Source organism: Pteronotus mesoamericanus, unplaced genomic scaffold (genome assembly GCF_021234165.1).
Source record: "Pteronotus mesoamericanus isolate MK-2021 breed Mesoamerican mustached bat unplaced genomic scaffold, CSHL_Meso_final contig_68, whole genome shotgun sequence".
Taxonomy (NCBI): domain Eukaryota; kingdom Metazoa; phylum Chordata; class Mammalia; order Chiroptera; family Mormoopidae; genus Pteronotus; species Pteronotus mesoamericanus.
In genome coordinates, this window is record NW_026555234.1 from 25056687 (window position 1) to 25077256 (window position 20570).

At 48.4% G+C, this 20570-nt stretch overlaps 1 protein-coding gene across 15 annotated transcripts in view; it reads right to left on the minus strand.

Annotated features, from left to right (window-relative positions):
- Positions 1-20570, minus strand: part of APBB2 (amyloid beta precursor protein binding family B member 2) — a 318370-nt gene that overhangs the window by 15185 nt on the left and 282615 nt on the right. For 11 of the 15 annotated variants that reach the window (XM_054582097.1, XM_054582096.1, XM_054582094.1 and 8 more), the window contains one exon: positions 458-572. In XM_054582097.1, coding sequence (XP_054438072.1) covers positions 458-572 — 115 coding nt within the window. Of the gene's footprint in view, positions 1-457; positions 573-2547; positions 3001-4264; positions 4284-8879; positions 8921-10562; positions 10700-20570 lie in introns of those variants that run through there. The other 4 variants (XM_054582098.1, XM_054582101.1, XM_054582102.1 and 1 more) reach the window with 4 other exon arrangements.

Genomic DNA, 20570 nt, shown 5'->3' on the forward strand with positions numbered 1-20570 from the left:
CAGCCCTGCCTCAAGCTGGTCAGAGTTTCGATGAGCTGCTTGGTGTCCTTAAGAAGCCCGTGTGTGTTCATGGGAGCCCCCAGCTGCCTGCATCTCCATAGACACCCCAGGGGGCTTCTCACCTCCCTCCCTTCTGTGTTCCCTCTCAGATCAGGTGGCCCTGGTGCTGGGCTTGATACACACATCTCCGCCACTGCATTTGCCACTGTGCTGTCCGCCTGTTACACGCCCAGCCTGGGCGGGACCAAAGCTCTCCTCATTTTGTACATGGAGTGCCACTGAGAGCAATGCCTGGCGGGCCGCCGGCGGAGCAAGCCGGCCGCCAGCTTCTCAGGAGCCCAGATGCAGGTCAGCACACACAAGCCCCAAGCTGGGAAAGGGACCCGTTCACGTCCCTTTCCCAGCTCGGCAGTGAGAAAAAAGGAGGGAGGAACCACTGTGCCCTGGCCCACCTTACCTTGGAACAGATTTCGTGGAGACTTGTGGCGATGGCTTTTGCTGGTGTGTCACATCGAAATACATGACATTTCAAAATTCTTGTATCTTTGTCTCTTGCTACATAAGCAAAATCTCTGTGCAAACAAAATTTATCAGTACATTACAAAAAAGAAACTTTAACAACATATTCTGGTGATGAACGTTAACTGAGCTAGTAGCCAGTATGTCAGTGGTAAACTGACATATGCAATGGTTAAAAAAAACTTCTACAGCTACCCAAAACAGAGTTTTATGGCTATCAGGAATTCATTTCTGAGTGAAACAGCTGTGGGCATGTGTCTGTTATGTGCTGTTGAGTCGACTCTGACACTGGGTGACCCTGTGACTGAGTGGTGTCCCTGGGGTCCTCTCCTCAGCAGCCCTGCTCTGCTCCTGTAAACTCATGACAATGCTTCTTTCATGGAATCAACCCATCCATCTACATTTGGATCCCTCTTTTCCTGCTGCCTTCTGTTTTCCCAGCATTATTCTCTTTTCCAAGGAACCCTGCCTCCTCACGATGCGCCTAGAAAAGGACAACTTTGGCTGTGTCATTTTTGCCTCCAGCGATGTTTCAGGCATATTGCGGGGATGTTGTGGGATCAGCTCCAGACCACCACAACGCGGTGAGTAGCAAGAAATTTTTGGCTTCACAGTGTATATAAAAGTTACATTTACACTACACTGTAGTCTATTAAGTGTACAATAGCATTGTGTCTAGAAAAATAATGTACATACCCTAATTAAAAATGCTTTATCACTGGAAAATGCTAACTATCATCAAAGCCTACTGGAGAAACATGCCAATAGAGCTGCCTGACATGAGGTTGCCAAAAACCTTCAATTTGTAACAAATGTAGTATCTGCAAAGTCATAACAAAGAAGTGTAATAAAACAAGGCTGCCAAACCTGGTCTGTGATCACCTTAGAACCTCTAACAACCCTGAATGAAAACCAAACCTTACAGAAAACTTCTATCTAGAGAAACAAATATTACAATTATAAAACAAAATACGCTTGAGAACACAAACTTGCGCGAGTGATACTGTAACGAACACAATGGGGGTAGCAAAGTAAACAACAGGCTCTGATGTGTAAACAAGTGCGCACAGAACCGTCAACCACAGCTGCCGGAGAAAGCCGACGGGCAGTCACAGGGTGGGCTGGGACAGGGACGCCCCAGACTGACATCCTGCCGCAGGTGCTGGGTTCTGATCAGCACTGCTCAGACCGCAGGGCTCGGGGTGACGACAGCTTAGCTCAGACACCGCCGGGAGCAGGTGGCTGGGGCTGGCTTTAGTGTCTACTTTCTGATGAGAAGGATAATTACTGCCACATGATCTGGCTTCGAGAGAACCGTGCCACATAACTCAATTTCTCACTGTTATTCCTGGAGGAGAGTAGTTTCAAGAGCCAAGTGTTTATGAAAAATAAATGCCCAGATGTACCTGTCTGGTTAATGGATCACAATAATTTCTTTGCATTTGTTGCTAGGGCAGGATGTCTGTTGACATAACCATGGACGAATTTATTTTTAGTTATTTCTCTTAATGTAAGAACTGGCGGTCTTTTCAGACTATGGCCGATACTTCCCCCAAGTACCCTGGCTTCCGGGAGCAGCACTGGGAGCAAAGCGCGGAGGCACCCGGCCGGCAGCACGGCCGGCGGGGGAGGCCCGCCCCCATCGCCTCGCCCTGCTCGGGCGGTCCCTCGGGGGACCCCCGGAGCCAGGCTGCAGGTCAGGGCCGCCTCTACCTGGCCGCCCCGCGGGCGCTCGAACCCCGGACTGGCCGCATCGGACCTCCCAACTGTCCCCTCCTTCCTCATGTTCTAGCTCCGAGGGTGCCCTCCATGCAGGAGCCAGGGGGTCTCCCAGACTCCCCCCACCCCAGCCCCCCACGGTCAGCCTATTTTACCTTCTGAAAACGTCCCAGGCCACCCCTTTCCTCGCCAGCCCCACCGCCACGTGGGCATCTCCCTGCCTTTGCCGGCTCTGGGCCCTCGTCGCGGCACAGGGGTCAGCGGAAGCGGGGCGGACACCCTGCCCGCTGCTGCCGCGGCCCCGCATACCATGCGCCCGTCCCACAGCGTCTGTTCATGAGTGTGTCCTCCCACAGCTCCTCGCAGCTCCGTGAGGACGATTTGTGCCTTCTTCATCCCCAACAGCCAGTCCAGTTCCAGCCCTGACAGGTCCCCAGGGCTCCTTCCTTCAGTAAACACAGGCTGTGGCACGCGCCTGCCTGGCTGTCGGGCAGCGGCCCCCGACCGCGCGGGGTGAGCAGCCGTCTCGCCTGCTGCGGTCCTGAGGCCCTTCCATCCTAGTCTCAGCCGTCATCAAGGCAGCACATCATTTCATTAAACAACGGATGAGAGGAGGCATCTCTTCTGGAGCCCACGCTTCAGGGACACCCTGCTCAGCCTCTCCACCCACCTATTCTTCCCTAGATGAGCTTGAAGTCACACACACGAGGTCTCAGCACACACAACTCCTCTCCTTCAAAATTCCATATTCAGCCCCGTTTTTTCTAAGGCCAAATCTCTTCAGAGCTCTATGGTCACCCACAGAAAGTCCTAAAATCTTTGGATTTCAGGAGTTCCAAAATTTGTCCCCCCAACCCTTCCAGCATTTCTCCAGCCGAGGAGCTCTCCCCTGCTCCCAAGAGTGGCCCCAGTCCACTCGGTGAACCTGCCTGGCTTGCTGGCCTCTGGCCCCGCTGCCCTACTCCCTCTACTTTGTCCGCTCCAGCCCAGAAGCCTTCCTGGCGTGCTGGCCCTCCGGACTTTGCCTGTGTCTAAACGCTTATTCAGGCCACCCAGATTCTAGTCCTGCCGCTAACGGCACAGAGGGATACAACCTTGGGCACGGAGTCTAAGCTCTTCTCTGAGTAAGGGATATGCCAAGTCACAAAGCACATAGTTTCCAAGGGCCCTTTTGGGCTCCGGTATGGTATGATGCCAGCGCCCAGATCTGCCACGGTCTCTGCGACTGCTGGCTGACCTACAGGAGCCGCGATTCCAAGGTTGCCACCAGGGGAATGAAACAGGGCCTGACCAGCAGCAGGCAATGAATCATTCCTATCAAATTCAGCTCGATGCCCTCTGTTCTTCCCTATGCAATCCCTTAGGAGTCATTTTTTAAAAAATTGTTATTAATCTTCATTTTCTCCTGGCTCAGGAGAAACGGGGTAACACCTTAGGCAACCACCTGGAGCCCGTACCTTCCCGAAAGAAAGCTCGGTGGCCACGGGCTCTGTTTGGGGGGCTTGGGCACCTTTGCCCACAGCCCTGCTGCTGCCTGCTCCCTCCCAAGCACCAGGCTAATGATCAGGGAGGCAGAAACCGGTTGGTCCCAAAAGCGGGTGAGTCCCGGTCCAGTAGCTAACCCTCCGGGGGTTTCAGCTGCTTCTCACGAAGAAATAAGTTTTCTCTTCCCCTCACTGAGGAGGTAGATTTGCATACCTCCTGTATTGAATCCCCATGAAACATATCGCCAGTTATTCTGAACTAGCTGAAAGCTCCAAACACAGGGGTTTGTAAGAGGCAGCGCAGCCTTCCCATCAGACCTGGAGCAGAGACCGGTTGAACAGCTTCTTTCCTGTGCAATGACGTCTACGGCCGATCTCGTCTCACTCTTACTCAGAATGAAATCCAAACATCTCCTAACTGGTTGTAAAAGCCTGGCTTCTCAGCACCTCACTACTCAAAATGGCCACTGTGGAGGACAGAATGCTGACCCTCCCAAGACGGTCATGTCCCAAGTTCGAGAACCTGTGCATATATTACTTACATGGCGAAAGAGGCCCTGCGGATGCGTTTCAATGAAGGACCCTGAGATGGGGCTGTTCTGGATTACCTGGGTGGGCCCCACACGATCCCGAGGGGAAGAGGGAAGCACCTTGCCTGCGAGTGCAGAACAGGAGCAGGGGCCCCGGCCAAGAGAGGCAGCCGCCCGTACGAGCAGGAAGCGGCAAGGACACATCATCTCCTGGAGCCTCTGGAAAGGCCACAGCCCTGCCGGCACCACGATTTCAGCCTGCAAGGCCTGTTTTAGACTTCTGACCTCCCAGACCTGTGAGAATACACTTGTGTTGCTTTAAGCCATCAAGTTTGTGATAATTGGTTACAGCAGCCTGAAGGAATGAAAACAGCTGCCGGTTGGCTTTATATTCTAGTGAAATAGGTTATAGTATTAAAGACTTACATTAAAAAAAAAAATACTCATTTCACTTCCACAAATACCTTCTGAGCCACTCGTAGGTCCAGGCACCAGAGATGCAAACACAGACAAGGTTCCAGCCTAGGAAGCCCCCCTCTCCTGTCTTACGATATAGACACTCCATGAGATGTGAGCTGCATCTCAATTTAAGTGTAAGGACCTCACTGGGCTAAGAAGGGCACTGGATGGTTCAAAGAAGCTTCAAATAAGTGTGAGCGAAGGCACAGAGGTAAGAAAGCCCAAAGAGTGTTTGGAAGAACTCCCAGTCGCCTGGGGATTCCTGGGGTGCCGTGACCACCGTGCGGCTGCCAGGAGGTTGCGCCCTAGTCCGGGATCGATCTGCAGAGTGCCCTGTGCCCTGCCAGGCACCTGGCCCTTACTCTGAACCATGCCAGCCTTGTAATAGGACACGTGACCCCACCTGACATATTTTAAAAAGTTCCTTCTGGTGGAACGAAGTTGGTCAAGAAAGGAGACACTGGGCGGTGGGGGGCGGGGCGGGGCGGGGGGGGGGGAGGCATGGCGCAGGGGGGCAGGCAGGGGAGGGCGGTGGCTACTGCAATGGTCCAGGTGAGAGAGGACGAATGAGGTTCAGGGTAAGTCAGAGTCGTGAGAACAGGGCAGAGGAGACACGGGAAATAGGTATTGAAAGGACAGCTGGCGGACAGATGGTACAGAAGTGGGAGAGAAGCAAGACTCTCGGGGTCCCTCCTAAGACAAGTGAGCACCCTCATACTGGGACGGGGAGGGGCGAAGGCGAAGGCTTTGGTGAAGGAAGCTGAGGAGCTCCAAGTTGGACAGTAAGTGTGAGGTGCTGAGGGACATCAGGTGGCCAGGCCCACCAAGCAGCTGGACACTCGGTTCCTGAGCTCAGGCTTGTGGTCTGGGCTGGAGACAGGAACCTGGGAGGCACTGAAGTCTAGGGAGCAGATGAGAGTGCGGGGAACGAGACAAGACAAAACAAGGCCTGGGCCGCAGGAAGAATGGCATTTAAAGGCCTTGGTGCGGCCGAAGGTCCAATGGAAGGGCGGAGAAAGAGTATGGGGGAGGGGAAAAGCCTAGGATGGGCTGGCTCCAAAGACACCAAAGGGGCAAGTGTCCAGAGCTGCAGGGGCTGAGCAGCAGGGGACAGGTCCTTGGTCTCAGCAACAGGCGGGTCTGTGGTGACCTGAGCCTCCAAGAGAACTCTGCCGGGGAGCGGAGTTCGGCGCCCAGCTTCAGGATGCTGAGTAGTACAGGAGTTAAGAGAACAGAATACATAGACCTTTCTCTTAAAGTTCTCAATGTAGACCTTTTCAAACATTCACAGAAGGAGAAAGGGTAGTCGGTGAACTCCCACATCCCCCCATCCAGCTTCAACAATGATCAGTATGTTGCTCAACTCAGCCTTTCAGACAGATGTTTTTTCCTAATCAGTGCTATGATCCTAAAAGACTGTAAACTCTTTGCTCACATGTAAGAGCAACTTATTTTCTAGAGATTCTCCTGTATTTCCAGGGGGACATGAAACTGCTTTATGATAAACAAACCTCAAAAGCTAGAGCATTCCTGATGGACTGTGGGCAACCCTGAACCGTCACCACCGGCCCAGCACTATTCATGTGAATTGGGGAGTAAAGGGCACCAGGCGCCACACCGCCAGGCTGGCCCGCAGTGGCTCCGACGCCGTGTGAGGGAGCAGGTCGGCCCGTGGCAGGGCATTTTAGGGGCCTCCACCTGCGGAGCCTCGATGGCACTCCTGCCCCCCATTTCTCTCCTCAGAGCTGCCAGTGGCAGCTGGGCCGCAGCTCCCTGGTTTCCAGCCCACGGAGAGTGTCACATCTCAGAGCTGAGTCGGGCTCAGGCGGGTTTCCACGCCACCCCCACAGGACTGGGCAGCCTGGCGGCCATGTACCATGCACCTCCGCGCCTCTGGTCCTATCTTTTCCAATAAATTCTTCCAGATGTTTGTCTTTCTGACACTCAGCTGCAAGAACCACTTTTGCCCTTTGCTCTCACTCACTCCACTTATGATGCTGGACCAGAAGCTTGTTCCCTGTTCCCCATGCATGGAGTTTTGCCCCACTGATTTCTTACAGTCATGGGAATCACTGCCTTAAACAAACAAACAAACAAACAAACAAACTCCCCAGGAAGTGGACGGTTTAGAGCTGTGGTTTCTTGTGTCTCTTCCATAAACTGTACCAGATGCTAGTACTAGGAATCAATGACCTTTCACCGTTTGTTCACTGAGTCCTTGTGTTTCCAACTCTTTTGTTCCTCTCCTTTTGCTGTTTACCCAGTAATTATTCCCCCAGAGGACCAGCCTCCAGCTCTGCCAGGGAAAAATGTCAGCGCTAAGACAGCTTACATGACAGCCTCGAATTTCCTAATGGCAAAGAAAAAGAACAAAAGGTGGCTTTATTGTTCTCAGTTGAACAGCATTTTTATCACTCTGGACAGACTTAATCCACCTTTCTGGAATGGATTAACAACTCTTTACTCAAATGAGCTTCATTAAAAAATAGCCAAGACAGAGCTACTCACCCTTTCCCTAAATCACCCCACCTTAATTCTCTTACGTAAACAGGACTTGTTTATGTGTTTATCCTCTTCGGAAGGATTTCAAGAGGCATCTACAGACTTCTTACTGGTTACCTAGGCTAACATTTCAAGTTCCGTCTACAATTGCCCGGACAGGTGGAACCTAGACCATTTTGGTAACAGGAAATCTCACTTAAGGCATCAGCCAGTTTCCCGTCGCTGGAACGTTCCTGGGGAAGCAGAATATGTATTTTTTCTAAATAATGAGCTAAAACGCCTCCCTGCAACTTTTGCCATGGGATCAAGCCGTTTTTTGAACCAGAACGAGCTGACCCTGTCGGAAACGTGAGAGCCTGGGACTGTCTGGCACTCACTCTCCCATTTTCTATGAGACTCCCTTCCATTTGGTCTGTCCCCAAACCCCTGTTGGTGACCCTCACCTGCCACATCTCCACAGTTTGATACTGTCTTTCACAGAGTCCAAATTTGCTCAGGTCACATACAATTATGCTTGGAGCTGGGAGTTTGCGGAGGCTGGCACATGACAGGCATTCCATTAATAGCAGCTATTATACATGTGGTAAAAGAAGCTAAAGAAAAAAAACCTACTTTGAAATACTGTCTCCTTATCCACGAGGGATGTTTTCATAGCCATTTGCACTCATATGAATTACATTAGGACCCGCTGAAATGCACCTACAGGCCCTCTCTCCCCAGTTTACCTTCCGTAGAAGCTACAAACTAGTTTCTACTACTACAGAGGGCAGGCCCCATTGCATTTAAATAAGGACAAAACAGCAGCCCAGAGATTTGACCCAAACATCCCGTTTCTCACTCTCTATGATCCAGGGCTCCCTCCTCTCTGCCCCACCTGCCCAGGCCCGGAGGGAGGAGTCCCGTTTCAGGGCTGCCTGCCCCTCTTTGCCCAGCTGCCTTTCTTTTCTGACTGTTCTCTGAAAACCTTGTTTTGGGGGTGAGGGATGGGATGAGAAAGAAAGGAGGTGAGAAATGTCGTCTTCCAAGACGGCCAATCCAGAAGGACACACACACACACACACACACACACACACACACACACACACACGACTTTGTTTTTAAATTTTACCCAGTGGCATACGCACGTGTGAGCATCACTGACAGCACAAAGCTCAGGCTCTAGCTTGGTTACCTCAACTTTCTTTTTCCTTCCTTGCAAGGTTAAGGAGATGCTAAGTTCATGAACTCTAAAAAGTGCACCGCAGGAACTTACCGCCTGGGTACACTCATTCATTCCCCAGGCACTTCTGGCAGACCATACAGGCTGTGGAAATGGCGGATCTGAAATTCTGCTGTGTACAAGCAACCCGGGCGGCATGGGCAGGCCAGCACCCGCAGCCCTCCCTCAAACAGCCTTGCTCCTAGCACTCAGAGCAACTGCTTCCCAGTGAAAAGACGGGAGGGTAGGAACTAGCAAACATCTGAAAATATCTTCACCACTGGCTCGCACAGGACTTGTTACTTTAGCTGATGGACCGTGAGTCCACACATACACCCCTCATCCTCCAAAACCTTTCTCCCAATACCTCCAGAGGTCACGTCCGCAAAGTCTCTTCATCTCCCCTCCAGAAGACTGGCCCGGCGGTGGCCCCCACCCAGTGCGTGCCATTGCCCTACCCCTCCTCACCGCTGAGCACAGTCGCGGCTCAACTGCAGAGGCGACTGATTGTCTGTGTCCCTTTACTGGGCCAAGCAATAACCGTGATCATTCTTTCAAGGAGAAAAATTTCAAAACTTTCTTCTTCCATCAGAAATGGAGAAAACCCTGGCTTGTGCGGCTCAGTGGATTGAGTGCCGGCCTGCAAACTGAAAGGTCGCCAGTTCAATTCATCAGGGCACAGGCCTGGGTTGTGGGCCAGGCCCCTAGTTGGGGGCATGTGAGAGGCAACCAATCGATGTTTCTCTGGCACATGATGTCTCTCTCCCTCTCTTTCGCCTGTCTCTAAAGTAAATAAATACAATCTTTTAAAAAAGTGGAGAGTCCCGACTGGTGTGGCTCAGTGGGTTGGGTGTCGTCCCACGAACCTAAAAAGGTCACTTGTTCAATTCGTGGTTGGGGCACGTGCCTGGGTGGCGGGCCAGGTCCTTGGTCAGGGCATGCAAGAGGCAACCACTTGTTTCTCTCCCTCTCTTTCTCCCTCCCATTCCCTTTCTCTAAAGATAATAAACTCTTTTTAAAAAAAATAAAAATAAATGGAGAGAGGTCAAGGGATTAAGAAGTACAAATTGGCAGTTACAAAATAGTCACGGGGCTGTAAAAGCACAGCATGGGGAACACAGTCAGTAACACTGTAACAGCTATGTACGGTGCCAGGTGGGACCACTCTGCTAAGTACATGACTGTCTAACCACTATGCTGTAAACCTGAAACTAGTACAAAACAACACAGTGCAAACTGGAATTGAAAAATTAAAAAAAATATGGAAAAACGGAGCTTTTAGGTGATAAAGCTACGGGCCTCCGAGCCGCCAGATGGGCAGGCTAACACCCATCTGGAAAGGGCACTTTCCAGGGCACTGGAAAGGCACAAAACTGAGGCACGAACGCCTTTCACTTCAGAGTTAGAGCCTTTCCACAGTTTGCTCCTCTACATGTGAGGAAAATTCCACATACGGCGTCCGGCAGAAGTAACGCCATAATGTGTGCTTGGCAGGGTACATGAATGTCTCTCACAAGGTGGAGAGCAATTCGAACATTTCACCTCAAATGTCATTTGGTGTGCTTCAGAGGGATATTGTTATATTACAGACACTGTGTGAGGATGCAATATATTTTTATGTAATAAAGGGGTACTATTTGTGCCAGACCCTGTATTTTGGCTCATATTTGAGATGAAAATTGAACCAGTCCTTCTGACTATTAACCTAGGGCCAAACCTTACCCATAAAACTCTACAGGATATGTAACATAAGCAAGTCCTAATATTAATTCTTTAAAAGCATGAAAAGCCTCCTTACAGGACATGGCACAAAGTCTCGGTATTTCTATTATGCTTCCTCCCAAGCATGAGGATAAGACTTTTCTCAGCCATTAGCGAGAGTGACCGAGTTCCTTACGCACAGGGCCCATCACCTTCCCACACAGGGTCAAATGCAACAGAGGACTGATTAGAGACCCAGATGCAATTCCACACTTTGTTTTAAAAGTAGGACACAAAAGAACGATGACAATAAAAGGTTAAACAAAACAAAGTTCTGCCTTTCAATGACATGATGGCTGTGACATGGCAACGTGGCATGAAGGAAGCAGGCGAGCTTTGACAGACACTGAAGACACCAGGAAGGGGGAGAAGTGAAAATCGGTCGGTTACCTCTCTCTGAATCCAGGAAGGCATGAGGGAACAGAGCAGAACACAGCACGTTAGGATTCACACAGTATCCGGTAAATAAAACAATCCCGTTAACAGCGACTCAGCACCAACATCCCATCTGACGCCCCAACTTTGCTGCAATTAATAACCTTCTGGTGCTTATTTTAGCTGAACTCTTACACAGAAGTGTGTATTCTGAGCCGTGTTACGAGGAAGCCAAGAGACAGCAGCTGAGTTGAGAGGCAACATATCTGCCGGGGGGAGGTAATTGAGCTTAAAATATCCCAGTCAAATACAGGAAACTGTTAGCAGTAAACACTGGCAGGGCACTTATCTTCATGTTCCAGCTCCACCTGCTCCCAATGAAAAACCTATGGAAACAACGACGTGGAAACCCTTACCTGGTGTACTAACACTCCGGACATTCTAGTAATAGAGCTACAACATTACAGTTGAGGTACTTTCACTGAAATGCATCCTGAGAGGGCTACAGAAGAAGAGGGGGCAGAGAGAGAGCAGAAGGCCAAGGGCAGAGGTGGGAGGTGGGAGGGCCAGTAAATGAAAGCTTCAAGGGCGAAGCAACAGGGATGAGCCGGGGAGGAGGGGAACAGAAAGCGGTGGGATGCTGAGAGCTGTGTGCGCTCTGGGGCCAAACACATTGAGTTCCACCCCCAGGGCTGCCCCGGGCCACCAGTTACCCTAAGGAAGCCACTTAACCATCTGACCCAAACTGCTTACCCCCCCCTTCTGGATCTGTCACAGCCGACTTGAAAGAGTGAGAGTGCAGAGCCCCCACTGAGTCACACGCATGCATTATGCAGCATGAGCAGCGGGGGGCGGAGGGGCGGGCAGCGGCCCTGGATAACAGGAGGTAAGAGGAACGCAACTTTCACAGGGGCCTGCTTTCTCGGGGACCCCGTGGCCAGGCTCTCAGAGCAGCCAGCCGGACTCTGCTCCCATAAAAGCTACAATCGTGGCGTCAAAGAGCAGGCTCGCCCAGCAGTGAGCCATGGCTGTTAGGTGGAAAGGCGGAGCTGCCCATCCTGATAGAGCAGTGACCACGGCATATCATTAAGTGGGGGAAACCAAACAGGCAAGCAATCCAAGTGACAGATACATGGTCTCATAAAACAAAAAACAAACAAACAAACAAAACACCCCCACACACAATAAAGTCTGATGGTGTAATATATACATAGTAAAAACAGCCTGGAATAACATTACATCTAGACTGTCAACTGTTATCTGGAGGGGGGACTATGGAGGATTTTATTTAATGCATTTGTGTGACTATTATGCAGTAAGCACACGTGACTTTTCTAATACAAACAGGTGACTATCTACCTCAGCGTTGGAGGGAAACCGCTGGGAAGTGCGTGTCCCGAAGCACAGGTGCCAACACTGTGATATACATGACTACTACAGTCACATTCAACAACGACCCTTTCTGGAGCTCTGGCTCTGTGCTGCCTTAAGAGCTACCTGACAAGGTCAACATTACTGTGCTTATGGATACAAAAGGAGACACGTTCAGAGAGGCTGAGGAACATGATGAAGGTCATACAGCTATCACATGATGAAGTTGGTTATTTGATGGTCTCTCTGGAGGACTCTAATTTATATAGTCTTCTTGGGCTGTACCTATGAGGCGTACCCCACACTTCTTCACAGTCCTGCAGAATCATTTCATGATTTGTCCCCTCAATGATCCAAAAGGTTGCTATGCACAAGTGTTAAAGATAGGGGCAAAGAGTATAGCAAAACACCTGGGATTTAGATTAAGTGGGGAGCCTCCCCTCCTTTCCTTGGCCTGTGAACTTTTGGATGGGGGGGAAGGTGGCTGAAGTTCCCGAGAGGCCTTTAGGCTTCGTAGAAAAAGCTGTGTTCAAATCCTGCTGGTGGCTACGTTCCTCCCACTCTGTTCCTTACCCTCACCTTTTCCTGGGCTCCTCCTATGTCCCAGGCACACTGTTAGATGGTGTGCCCCTTGGAACCTGCTTCCTTGTCAGTGAAAATGGGACAAGGACACCTGGCTCAGGGCAATCATGAGAATTAAATTAAATTAAATGAAAAGAGTCCCTGGCACGTAACAATGTGTAAAAACTGCATCATTATAGTTATTGTCACTTAGTGGTTTCATATCTCAGCTGGGTCATGCTGGGCAGCATTTGAGATGAAATGTCACCTGGGGAAGGATTTGTGGCCCTCTTCTTGGATTTGCTGGGCCCCACTGACCCAGGATGAGGGGAAGTCACCTCCTGCTCATGTCCCTCTGCTGGGCCTTGGCCCCACTACCGAAGTCAGTCTTTGGAGGCAATGCAGACCATCAGCAAAAGATCCAATGACCTGGACTCTAGTCTAATGTTGAGTGAACATTGTCACTTAACCTCTCGGGGTCTAGGGTCTGTCATCTCAGATTAGATGGTCAAGGCACTGCACAGTGCTCAGACTTTTATCACAAACAGATTTGTTCCGTGCTTTGACTCTTTCTACAAAGGAGGAGGAGCAGGCAGCAAGCATTTCTTTGACTGAATTTTGATATATATCAAATGTTTGTAATTTTTTATTTGAATAAAAAGCTTATGCCTAGTGTATGGCAAAAGCCCTGCCCAGTAACCTCAAATCTAGAGACCTTATACAATCTGTTTTTTGGTGTGTGTGTATAATTATTATTGGAACCTTTGATAATTTAAATCAGACCCATTACTAGCAATTCACTTAAGGAAATAACATCGATATGTAGCCATTGTGTTTTTCCTTAGGGCAGAACTTGGGAATTAAAAACCCAACACTGTAAACTTTTAACACGGTTAATTTGGGGGGGATATTAAACACTGCTTGACTTAAGTGCTGAAGTGAAAGCCAGCCATACACAGGGCCTATAGAGTGATCTTTGAAATGTCATTCAAAAAATTCAGAAGAGTCACAATGGCAGCTGCTCCACTGATCTGACCCCTTATAAATTTGCTAGGAAAAAAAAACATCAGCCCAAAGCTGGGCTTCTGCCAGAGACACGCCATTCTGAGAGTGAAGAAGGCTAAATTTAGAGTCAGGCGCAAGTTCACTGTCTTCTTGCTTTACAAGATGCCAGTGGGAAGCAGTAAAGCCCAGGATTGACCCCACACCAGCCACACACCCACGGCTGCGTGATCAGCATGCTCTCCGCGGCTGTTTCTTGGGAAAATGAATGTGGGAGTAATTGGCATTGTTTTCATTAAAATAAGCCTGAAGTAACATAAGTATTTGGCACGTGTAACTGGGCATTCAAACAAATAGGAAATTCTCCAAACTAAACAGCACATCAGAATGACAAAGTCTGTTCCAGCTTTTTGGAGGAGGATGCATTTTCTAACCCCTGGCCCAGCCACCTGCTTCTCATGCAGCGCACGAGCACAGCACAACTGTCGGCTTTTTGCATACTGAGCTCGGGAAGCAGACCTGCCAGTGCACCTCTTGTCTCATTTTTGCAGAACTTCCTGCTTTGTGCTACTTTCAAATGCTTGTCTTTCATCACTGGGGGTCTTCTGGGCACGAGCACAGGCCAGCATTCTCCACAGGACGACAAAGTAAAAACTCTAAAACTTTATGTCATGAAATCTCCCACGCCAACTCCTAAACCTAACAGTTTATTATCTCTCCCAGCTTCAAGTGCTTTTGTTTTTTGTCCCTGACGTTGATTATCCATTTGTCCTTGGCCAAGGCCCTCCGCCTCGGTGTTCCCCAGTCTCCTCACCTGTAAAATGGGAAGAACAGTGGTCCTCACTTCACACGAGTGATGTGAGGATCACTCTCACCTGCACTCGTCTCTCGGGGCCTCACGGCAGTGTGGCAGCCAGCGGGAGTGGAAGGGGGAGAAGCCAAGAGGAAGGTTCTATGATCCTAAAACAGGATCATAGAACGTTTTGGAACCTGATGAAAACAACCCAGAAAGAAAATCTTTCACACAATTTTATGCAGAATCTTCGGTGGGTGGGGACGAAGGTTCCATAATCCCTGAAACTCATTCGCAGACCCCGTTAGCATCCAAACCCTGCAGGGGAAAGTCCTGTGACCTGAACTGAATTCTTATTTTATGCAAATTTGCCATCTGGTGTCTGGTAAGGTTCAGAAAATTCAGCTGGGGGGAAAAGGTTCTGTCCTTCCCAGGACCCCACAGCTGTGATGGAAACACCCGTCGCTGACCAAGTGTCCCTTACTCTTCAAAGCAAGTCCCCTGCCACCCTCCCTGCCCGCCCCCCCCCCGCCCTGCCCCTGTTCAACAGAGCAGCCTGTACCTGTAAGGGAAGGGACAGCTTCAAGGGGACTAAAGTGTGAAGCTGAGGACCGAAAGTGGTGTAAGGCTATTGAAATTCAAGGCACATCCTTCTAAACAAAGGACTTCCTCACGCCACTGGAGAGGAGGCACAATAGTTACCAGTCAGCTTACTAATAAGGGAAAAAAGGATATTTGAGAGCATTATTTTAAAACTCCATCTTTAAAGAGAGCACAAATTAACGAGTGTCTGCTCTCATCTCTTTTGCATTGCAGTGAAAAAAAAACCTTGCTTCTCTGAATATCTGAGCAAAAGAACACACGCACAACTTATATTTAGTTCTCAAGGGAGAAATAATTTGTGCCTGTTATGATTTCATGGTGTCAAGTTCACGGCATAATCAAAAGACAAAATTATGTAAAATATACCTGAATTGTGAAACCAGGGGCTGGATTCCTTCCTGAAAGCTGAGGTAGTAAAACAAAACCAAAAACTGCTTGATACCCAGAAGGCTGCTGTCCAACAAGGTACAGGAACGTGTGAGGATTTAATGACTTTGATACAGAGGAGGGAACATGACAGCTCTCATTCCTGGGAAAGTGGTTCCCATGCAAGAAGGGCCACCAGGGCACCGACCATGGGCAATGTGCAAACAAGGCTCCTGGTTAAAACCACGGTGAGCCTGAGGGTGAATTCTCTTCAACTCCATGTACCCAGCCACGTGGAGGGCCTCTTGTGGACAGGGCACATTCTTAAATCAGTTTCTAAATTCTCAAGAGGATTCAGGGTTATCAGGATATGGCTAATCCCCACTTATTTGTGCAGACAGAAGGCACACTAGTGTAGATGACACAAAAAGCCAAGACATTTGGCCTTCATGTAAATTTTGTCAACTTCAATCTAGATAAAATTATTCCTGACATGGGACAAGGGTCTCAAGGTCTGGGCAGTTCTTACTAAATGCTATTCTTGCTAAAGGCTAAAATGCAGCACAGTATTTTGCAGAGGCAGCTCCAAGGCATGAGCTTGATCAGAACTGCAACCCGATGAGGGCAGCCAACTGCAAAGAAGAAATCGACATGCAATTAACCAAACAGTGTACAGAAGCAATGGCTCAGCCTCTCTTCCCTGGAGAAAGAACTTTGGATGCAAATCCCCTATGTCCTTTACTACTTGCAAGTAAATGAAAGTACCTAATGACAAGACAGACACCCAAGCAACCACACACCCACACCTCCTTCTTTAATAGAAAACTCCAAGCAGCAAATTTCTTGAGTCTGGTAACACTGATACTCTGTAAACTCAAAAATACCTAAACAAAAATAGACATCAACACCAGGATGGCCAATTGCTAATAACAAAACAGGAATAGCAGCTCCCGTTTCTTGAACCTTCCACCAGCCAGGCTCTGTTTGGCGCGCCCCAGCACAACCCTGCAGAGGACGCACTCTCTCGGTTCCGATACTGAGGCAGTTCCTGACTCTTGGGTTACAAACAAGGATCCAGGGTGCAGGGAGCTGAAGTTAACTTGCTCGGACCCCACAGCTAGACAGTGGTGGGTCCACAAGTGGAACACAGGTCTGCCTGACCAGTCTCTTCTTTCTCCTGAGTTTTTGGGGTACCCAGCACCTCAGCCTGCCTCCCTCCCAATTAATGGGCTCCTCCGACCCCCCTCCACAATGAAGAGAGGTGGCCTCAGCTCTCTGATCCTGTCTCTGTCCCTACTCGATTTTGGGTTGCACCACTGCTGGACCTGGTGACAAAATTAAGTGCTGGGTTTGGTCTGAACAACTTTCCCAGGCAAAGGCTAAGGACACCATCCCTCACACAGCAGCCTTTTATCCTGTGCTCCCCTGCTTATGATTCCTCCTCCAACGCTCCAACTACCCATCTGACTTCACTTCCTGCCTCGCCCATGTGTGCTCGGCCCCAGCCACAGGGGGATCCTTCTATTCTCCAACTGGTACACAGGACAGTTTCTGCCCGAAAGCCTTTGTGCTCTCTCTTCCTGCTGCCCGGACCACTTATTTCCTCAGGTCTTGCAGGGGGCACACCTCCTTGTGGTCAACACCTCCAAAAGAACCCTCTGGACCACCCAGTTACTGCCAACACTTGCAGCCATCTAAAACTACACTCCTTATTTATTTGTTTATTGTCTGTCCTTCCTCCTCCCTGTGAACCCTGAGAAAGAAGACACCTACTAAAAACGGCTCCTGGTGGCTAACTGGGCACAAACTTAAAAACAAACAAACAAACAAACAAACAAACAAACAAAGCCTAGCAGCTATTCTGCACAGGGGCCTCTCATGCAAACTGCACTTCAGGAAGAAGCCTGTACTGAACTGCCTGCCTGCGTTGTGTTTCTGCCACCTGAGACAGCCCTTACAGAGGGGTCTCTGGAATCCTATTTCAACCAATAGCACTGAGACTTTACTCATCCAGTCAGAGCTATGCAGCACCGACCAATCAGAGAAGCTCCATTTTGCCCAATCAGGGAAGTGCCTCCTGGACCAATCAAACAGTGAGGACTTGGAGTCCTCCTTTGCATGAACACAGATCCCTCAGGCACCAGGGCTAGAGACTTCTGTTTTATACAAGCTAGCTCTCCTCTGGGTTGGGAAGCACACTTTCCCCCTTGAAGACTGCGTGTCCTGGCTGAGGTGAAACACCGAAGATGTCTCACCAGAGCGGAGCAGCCTGGGCAGACAGGCGCCTGCCCCAGGGCTGCCTCACAGTCATGCTGCATCACAACTGAGCTGTTCTGCACTGAATCCAGTTTCCTTCTGCACTGCACCCCAAACTGGGGGTAGCTGTTGGCACTGAACTGGTGCCCATGACCCTGGTTGTCATCCCCCAAGAAAAAGTCCGAGGGAGCAGGAAGCTTCTGCCTTGTTTAATCACTATTGCCTGGCACACGGCCGGTAATCAATAAATATTTTTGAATGACTGAATAAATAAATAAATAAATAGGATAAAACTCAGGACTTTCCCCCATATACCTGCTCAGGTTGGTAAGGCCCTAAGGGAATGATGCTGTGAATAAAAGAGAGTTGGCTAGACTTTTTTTCTCCTGCTGCTATTTATCACAGATAGCACTTTACAAATGACTTTAGTTCATATTCCGTTTCCATGTCAGCCAAAACAATGTTAATAAAACATATATTTCATCTGAATGAGCAGGAGGCGAGTCCTGAAAAGATTATTAATCTCTTGTGACTCTATGTGAAAGCAAAGCAAATCTACACTCTGATCATCTCCAGCAGAAACAACAATCTGGTTTCCATGGCCCCTAACTAGATTCCTTCTTCAGAACATTTGTCTAAATGAAAAACGGCTCTTCCGCTTCTAAAGAAATCAATATATAAATTTCCCTCGTACAATGATTTCTATCAAGATTTACCGACTCCTCAGATAATTTTCTTAATAATTATACTCAAAGAGAAACAAACCTTTGTGTATCATTTAGGAAAAAGAACTGGGCAGCACATTCCCATATGCATGGAGGCAGGGAAGTGGGAAGAGCTGTGCTATAAGGCAGAACAAGGATTTCCTCCCACCTCTCGCCCCCCTCCCTGCCCCGGAGTACTAAGCTACCTGAGGAGCAGTTAACTTTTTGATAGAGGTTGAAAGAATACACCTTTCCTATTCAATAAGGTTATTTTTTATATGCAGCTAATCTTCTTGTTTTAGCATCTTTTATCTTTTTCATCAAATATGATACTAAAACCCCCCCCCCCCAAAAAAAACAACACAAAACCACACTCCCATCATGGTAGCATCCTCTTTTTATTGTCTGCGTTTACTTTCTTTTTAGCGTCCATATTTGACAAGTAAATACATCATCTTGAAGAATCTCAAGCATGGATTGGGGGTATTTGACTAATGGTTTGCCACAGAAGTACCCCAAACAGCCCAACCTTCGGAATCTGATTTTTAGAACACCACAAAGCTCGACAAAGGTGACCGGGCCTTCTTACTTCCAAATGACAAAGTCCCTATTTCAGTGGTCACTGAGGGTTCTTCCACTCAGGTCCTTAAAGTTAAGGGCTGCAAACTATGGCCCCTGGACCACAAACCATCTACCCTCTGTCTGTTTTCATAAATAGCATGTCAGTGGAGCACAGCCACGCCCATTCACTTGCTGGTGTCCCTGGCTGGTTTTGTGTGGCAATGACAGAGTTGAGCAGTTGCTACAGAGACCATTCGGCCCAAAATATTTAAAATCTGGGATTTTACAGAAAAAGTGCTGAACCCTGCTTAGAAGACAATCTGATTCGGGTGTGCAACATACAACGTGGGCAAAAACTGAAATTAGGACCAGCTAAATAACATGTGGAGCCTAGTGCAACATGAAAATGGCAAGACCCTGCGAGGAAAAATTGTTAAGGGTTTCAAGCTGGTAACTGCAGAGCATTAAAACAAGTGTGCATTACACTGTGCAAAGGGCTGAGATGCTAAAATAATTCTCGTTATAGGTGACAAACTCCAGAGCCAGTGAGAAACGATTCCACCCAGATGCAGGAATAAGAGCTCTCTTCCAATTTCTCTCTTCTTTAGAACCAAAAACCTTCTGCTCAACTGAATTTTACAGGGACACCCAATATGAGAACCAGAATTTACATGTAGCTGTGCCCCAGTTACTTTATTTCAAGAGGGTCACTAGCAGGTTAAGCCTCTTCTTAGAATGCATGAGGGGAGGGGGGAGGGGGAGAAATCTAAATAACAAAACACAGACTCCTTGAAGGGGATTTTTATGTAACCAGGCAAACAGATGCATGTTTTGACATGACAGAATCAGGCCAAATTGGCCCCAATTGTCAACTGTGCTCTCTGTAGCTGCTTTTCCTCTATCATAATTATTTTAACTGTCATAATTTATTCATCCCCAGAAAAGCTATTGGGGTATCCAACCTTTTGGAGTCTCTGGGCCACACTGAAAGAAGAAGAGTTGCCTTGGGCCACACACTAAATACACTGTAGCACAGAATCACAAAAAGCTCTTAATGTTGTAAGTAAATTCACAATTTTGTGTTGGGCCACATTCACAGCCATCCTGGGCTTCACGAGGCCCGCGAGCGGCAGGATGGGTATAGGTTTCTGTATCAGAAGGGCTGGCAGCCCGGGCCACTTCTGCCCCTTCTCATCTGCTTCAGGAGTATTTTCTGCATTAATGTTTTTCTTTCTTTTTTTTTGCAAACCAAACCAAAGTTGTTTTCAAAACCAAAGTTCCCTGACCTTTGTAATTTTTCAAGTGCCCATATCTGCAGATACAAGGATGGCACCAAAAATCCTATCAGAAACTATTTTATTTCTCTACTTTATAGATACAAGGAATTGGCTTTTTTAGCTCACAAAATACTCACTGAATTGTCAGCAAAGTTACTATGGAATTTTATTTACCCTTTTTGATTTGAAATACACATGGGGCAAGTTTTATTTATGACAAAATATCAGTTGTTGGAACCATGCAGGATGTTGCATGTGAAATGAATAACTTCAAATGCAATTATCAAGTTTCTTATAAAACTGGGAGCAAAGGTAGAGTTATTCCATATGGATTAAAGCTAAACTGCTCTCCTTTCTTACTTTGATCTTTTGGTTTTATGACAGAACAAAGAAAATTCAAAGGTCTAATAATCAGTTGAAAAAGATAGGGCACTGAAGGGTGAAAATGTCTTAGAAAAATGACCAAATGCATGGCATCCACTGGATATGGCTGTTCACCCACACTGGAGAATAAAAAAAAATTAAGTCA